This window comes from Geospiza fortis, unplaced genomic scaffold, assembly GCF_000277835.1.
Source record: "Geospiza fortis unplaced genomic scaffold, GeoFor_1.0 scaffold78, whole genome shotgun sequence".
NCBI lineage: Eukaryota > Metazoa > Chordata > Aves > Passeriformes > Thraupidae > Geospiza > Geospiza fortis.
In genome coordinates this window covers 2995885-3001203 of record NW_005054339.1, presented here as the reverse complement: position 1 = coordinate 3001203, position 5319 = coordinate 2995885, and the positions used below count along the sequence as shown (strand labels likewise).

The window sequence follows — 5319 nt, the reverse complement described above, 5'->3', positions numbered from 1 at the left end:
AACCACAGTCCCACTGCACCCCTCATGGCCTCTCTGCACCCCCTGCTGCCATGCCCCCCGTTCACCCCTTGCCGGGGCATCATAGCCTGTCCTGGCACTGTGTTTGGGGCAGGAACATGTGTTTTGGGGGAAGAATGAATGATGGGCACACCCCATCCTGCCCTGTACCCAAGTGGGGGGGATTTCTCCCACGGTGGCAGTGTCCCAGGAGTCTCACTGGGGAGACCTTTGCCCCCTCTCCCTTCGGTTTCTGTGACGACCAAGCGTGCAGGTGGACTTTGGAGGGGCTGGTGGGTGATTAACCATCTTGCAGCTCTTTCCCCAGAGCTCTGCAGCCCTGCTCCCAGACATGGCACCTGGGAAGCCTGGGAAGAGCACGGGGGCCTCAGAGAACCCCTCGGTTACGCTTTTCCGGGAGTACCTGAGGATTGACACTGTCCACCCTAAACCTGACTACGGTGAGGATGGGGGGACAGGACAGGGAGCCATGTGGGGACTGGGTAATGCAGCTTTGCAGCTCTGATCTTTAGACCCAGGAGCCCAAGTCCTGTACTGGGGCTGTTTTGATCGTGGTGTTAAGGAGTGAACTCCTTGTGCCTTATCTCTGCTGGTGCCTTTGGTTGGGGCAGGGACATCTCAAGTACCCTCAGAGCCGCTGTATGCTTTTTCTAGGCCCGTGCCCCTTGCTCCCCTTTCTGTGCTGCCCTGGGTTTGGGATGGGTGATCTCCTTCTGTGTAGATCTCCTCCTATTAAGATTGATGTCTTCCCACTAAAGTACATTTTTTTGTTGAGAAGCTCCCTAAACTCCACTGGAGAAACATTCCTTGTGAACCCACCCCCCCATTCAATTTTTATTCTTTTCATATTTCCCAAGTCCTCACCCCAAAGGGATGGTGATGAGTTGCTCCCGTCCCTGTTCACGGCCACTTCTTGTGTCCAGGACCTGCAGCACCTGTCCTCTTTTGTCACCTCTTTCCTTGCTCTGGGAACCCCACAGAGCCTTGGGGTGCCTGGGTGTTTGCAATGAGAGACCCCAGTGTAACTGTGGGCATCCCCACTCTTCCCCAGATGCGGCTGTCCAGTTTCTGGAACGTGTCGGCACCGAGCTGGGCTTGGCCTGCCAAAAAGTGGAGGTGAGCAAGCTGAGAAGCAGCCTTCAGTCTGTCCACCCACCCATCTGTCCATCTATCCATCTGTGCCTGGGTCCTCAGTGACCAAGATGTTCCTCTGCCTGCACCCAGAGCTAGACAGGAGTGAATCCCCTCTGCCTGTAATCCCCTGCTGACCTGAGCCCTTCCTTGAGCCGGTATTCCGGCTGCTCCCTGCTGACCTTTGCAGCTGCCTGTGCTATGATTAGCAGGGGACCTGGCAGCGTCACCTTGGCTGGGGCCATCCTTCCTGCTGGGCACTGACTGTCCTGGGCACCAGGGCAAGATGCTGGGTTTGTCTTCCCTCCTCTGAGTTTTCAGCCGTGTTTGGCACCTGCAGCCAGGCTCTGTCTGGCTGGGGGGGTTCAGGCAGGCCTGTTCCTGTCCCAGTGGAGAAAGGGGTGGCAGGTGGCATCCAGAAACTTTTCCCAAGCTGATGCTTTTTGGCTCCAGCTTGACGGTCTAAGCCTTTCTGTCCCCATCCTGGACCCTGGTGACATCCTGCCTCTGTCCCACAGGTGTGCCAGGGCCGTGTGGTGCTGATCCTGACCTGGCAGGGCACGAACCCCCGCCTGCGCTCCATCCTCCTCAACTCCCACACTGACGTTGTGCCTGTCTTCGAGGTGCTGGAACAGAGGGGTGGGAAGGGCACGGAGAGGAGGGCAGGGTGGATGGGAGCTGGTGCCTTCTGTGCCCTTCTGCCATCGTGGATGCTGTTCCCTGCAGGAGCACTGGACCTACCCACCCTTCGAGGCGGTTAAAGACTCTCAAGGCAACATCTACGCCCGGGGTGCCCAGGACATGAAGTGCGTCTCCATCCAGTGAGTGGAGGGCTCTGCACCTGCTGGGTGAGCACGGTGCTGGTGGTGTCCCTGAGTGATGCAGGACAGGATGCCACTATCCCCAGGGTCCCTGGGGCCAGAGGTGCCACCTCTGCCCTGAGGTGGCTCAGAGCACACAAGCTCCTCTCCTCCACAATGACCCTACACTACCTTCCCTTGCAAGGTACCTTGAGGCCATCCGGAGGCTGAAGACAGAAGGGAAGTCTTTTGCCCGCACCATCCACCTCACCTTTGTGCCTGGTGAGTCCCCAGGCTGTCCCGTCTCAGGAGGTACAGGGGGCTGGCAGCTGGGTGGTGCTGTGGAGTCTCCCATGGCAGCCAGACACCACCCAGCCAGGCTCCCCAGGTTTTGACCTCCCCTAGCTCAAGGCTGGAGAGGTTTCCATGTCCAAGGACATCAGCTGTGCTGGTGGCATCCAGGCTGGCATGGAAGGAGGACTAGAGGTGGTGGGCTGGGGGATGCCCCAGTTCCTCCCTCCATGCCAGGCTCTCCCCCACAGATGAGGAGGTGGGCGGACACAAGGGCATGGAGATGTTCGTGCAGCGCCCTGAGTTTAAGGCCCTCAATGTGGGCTTTGCCATGGATGAGGGTGAGTATTGGTAGTGCTGGCACTGGGACGTGTCTCCTCTTGGCATCACTCCCCAGGCACCAGCATCCCACATGCTTCCAGGGACCCCCTTGGGGGATCCTTCCCCTGGGGCAGGTGCCAGTCTGGAGGAAAATGCTGCTAGGACAGAGCAGCATTTTGGTACCTCCATGTCCCACTGACTCTCTGTCTGTGCCCACCACAGGCCTGGCCAGCCCATCTGACACCTTCAGTGTCTTCTATGGTGAGAGGAGCCCATGGTGTGAGTATCTGTGTGCCCACTGCCCTGTCCTTGGCTCTCCTGGGTGCTGGGGCACTCATGCTATCCCAGGCTTTCTCCTCAACCCTTCCCTCTACGCCTGCTGCTGCAGGGATAAAGGTGAAGTGCACGGGTAGCCCCGGGCATGGGTCCCGCTTCATCAGCAACACGGCAGCTGAGAAGATGGTGAGAGAGGGGGTACCCCCTGTGCACCCCATGCCTGCCCTGGGCTGCCAGGCCCCTGCCCATGGGGCTGGTCCTCACCCGCTGCTCTTCCCTCCCCAGCACAAAGTCATCAACTCCTTCCTGGCCTTCAGGGAGAGCGAGAAGCAGAGGTAGGAGATGGGCAGCAGGGTTATTTCAGCCCTTTGGGATCCCAAGCCAAGCTGTGATCTGGTGCTGCTGCCCTGTGCCTCAGTTTCCCCATTTTGGGTGACGGCAGGCTAGGGAAGCACATCTCCCCAGGTGGCAGACAGTGAGTGTCCCCTGCATCCCCCAAGGCTCAAGTCCGACTCAAGCCTGACCCTGGGGGATGTCACCTCTCTCAACATGACCATGCTGGAGGGGGGTGTCTCCTTCAACGTGGTGCCCTCCGAGATGGCTGCCAGCTTTGACATCCGCATCCCACCCACCGTGGACCTGAAGGTGGGCGCCATGCCAGCCCCACCCAGTAGAGGAGTGGGATGAGGGTACCCTGCTCACACCCCTCTGGTCTCTGCCCCAGGCCTTCGAAAAGCAGGTGGCCACGTGGTGCCGTGATGCTGGGGAAGGTGTCACCTGTGAGTTCCACCAGGTGAGGGATCTCAGCTACCTGGCCTCCCCTGTCCCTCCCCTGCCAAATGCCACCCCCTCGCCCCTTCATCTGCCCTCTGCCTTTTGTCAGAAATGCATGGACCAACACATCACCTCCACTGAGGAGTCAGACCCATGGTGGAAGGCCTTCAGTGGGGTCTGCAGGGACATGTAAGTAGTGTCACCAGGAAGGGCAGGACCCTGGCAGGGACTTCATCTGGTGGAAGCCAGGTGGTCCCTGGGGGTCTCTGACGTCGTGTCAGGGGCTGGGATGGAGGTTTGCCGAAGCATCTCCCTGTTGCCTCCCAAAAGGGGTGGGATTGAGTGTCCTGCAGGGCTGAGGGATGTCCTGGCACAGTCTACTTGCCCACGGGGTGTGAGTAGGACAGGAGACTCTGCTGGCTGTGTGTCCAGGCTGACACAGGGTCTGTCTTGACAGGAAGCTGCAGCTCAAGCTCGAGATCTTCCCAGCGGCCACCGACAGCCGCTACATCCGTGCGGTGAGTGTGCTGCCAGCCTGCCACAGGGCCTCCCCGGGCTGAGACCACAGCCCCGAGCAGCAGCTGTGTCCAGGTGAAAGGGGGCATGTGGTGCCCGTGCCAGCTGTGGCCTCACTCTGTGTGTCCCCATCTCCAGGCAGGACACCCTGCTATTGGCTTTTCCCCCATGAACCGCACGCCGGTGCTGCTCCATGACCACAACGAGTTCCTGAACGAGCAAATCTTCCTGCGGGGCATCGAGATCTACGCCCGCCTCCTGACTGCCCTGGCCTCAGTGCCCCCGCTGCCCGCCGAGGGCTGAGCGCCTGGCGAGGGGCAGGGAGTGCCAAGCAGAGACACAAGGCTTTAAAAAGAGGGGCTGGGGCTCTGGGCACAGAAAATACCTGCTATGGTGCTGGGGATGTAGATGGCATCGTGCCATGTTGGCTGTGTTCAGGGCTGGCCTGATGGGGACACCCATGGGGTTGTGTCCCCCTTGGTCAGGTGCCAGCAGAGCCTCATGCCCAGGTGCCTCCAGCCTTTCCTGGTGGTGTCAGTGCCTCCCCCTCTCCCTGTGCCATCTCTGGCTGCACTGGCTGGGGGGTGAGGGGCTGGCCAGTGCCCCACTCTGCCTCCCCATGCCTTGTCCTGCCTCCCTGCCCACTTGCTGGGGCAGCTGGGGCCAGTGCTGCCCTCTCTCCCTATCAATAAATCTCCTTGGTAAGCACAGCCTGGAGCAGGGCAGTGTGTCTGTCTGTCCATGCTGGTGCTACCCACGGGGTCTCACCGAGGCACTGTGGATTTCCTGGTGCAGTGCAGTTTGCTGCGGTGGTTCTCCTGCCCTGGGCTCATTGCCTGCATGACAGCCGTGCAGGCAGGATCCTGCCCGGGCAGGCTGAGGGCCTCTGCTCCCGATCAGCCTCAGGGGACAGGTGCTGGGGCTCATCCTGCTCCCTCCCTCCCTCCCTCCTGAGCTTCTGCCGCTTCCACAGACCCTCTGGTCAGGGCAGGCAGCGTGCGGGTCTGGGCAGGGAGCTCTGCTCACCTGCCAGAGCTGCATTGGCTGCTCCTCCTCCTCCTCCTTGCTCATTCCCAGCCCTGTGTGGCTCCCAGTGCCCCGGGGTGTGGGATCTGTCCTGGCCGTGCGGCTTCCTGGGGAAGCCAAGGGCCCTCCGAGCGAATTGGGGTGGTTTTACACTGCTCAGGAGGCT

The 5319-nt window shown here is 60.6% G+C and overlaps 1 protein-coding gene across 2 annotated transcripts; it reads left to right on the top strand.

The window, feature by feature from the left end:
- Window positions 1-304: 304 nt before the first annotated feature.
- LOC102033439 (aminoacylase-1) lies at window positions 305-4832 on the top strand. 2 transcript variants are annotated; one of them, XR_004081865.1, is made up of 15 exons: window positions 305-458; window positions 1070-1134; window positions 1668-1772; window positions 1876-1970; window positions 2155-2231; window positions 2492-2581; window positions 2784-2840; window positions 2950-3023; window positions 3123-3172; window positions 3338-3482; window positions 3562-3630; window positions 3721-3800; window positions 4069-4129; window positions 4266-4485; window positions 4566-4832. XR_004081865.1 is itself a non-coding variant. In XM_005422429.2 (14 exons), the coding sequence occupies exons 1-14, from the start codon at window positions 350-352 to the stop codon at window positions 4428-4430; spliced, it is 1242 nt and encodes a 413-aa protein (XP_005422486.1). In that variant the 5' UTR covers window positions 305-349; the 3' UTR covers window positions 4431-4832. The 2 variants fall into 2 exon arrangements, 1 of the variants encoding a protein (XP_005422486.1); XM_005422429.2 differs by having other exon boundaries at window positions 4266-4832.
- Window positions 4833-5319: the final 487 nt, after the last annotated feature.

Coding starts and splice junctions, on each gene's coding strand:
- LOC102033439 (XM_005422429.2), top strand. CDS start 350: ATGGCACCTGGGAAGCCTGGGAAGAGCACGGGGGCCTCAGAGAACCCC. Junction 2,841..2,949: donor TGGTGAGAGGAGCCCATGGT/GTGAGTATCTGT, acceptor CTGCTGCTGCAG/GGATAAAGGTGAAGTGCACG. Junction 3,024..3,122: donor ACACGGCAGCTGAGAAGATG/GTGAGAGAGGGG, acceptor TTCCCTCCCCAG/CACAAAGTCATCAACTCCTT.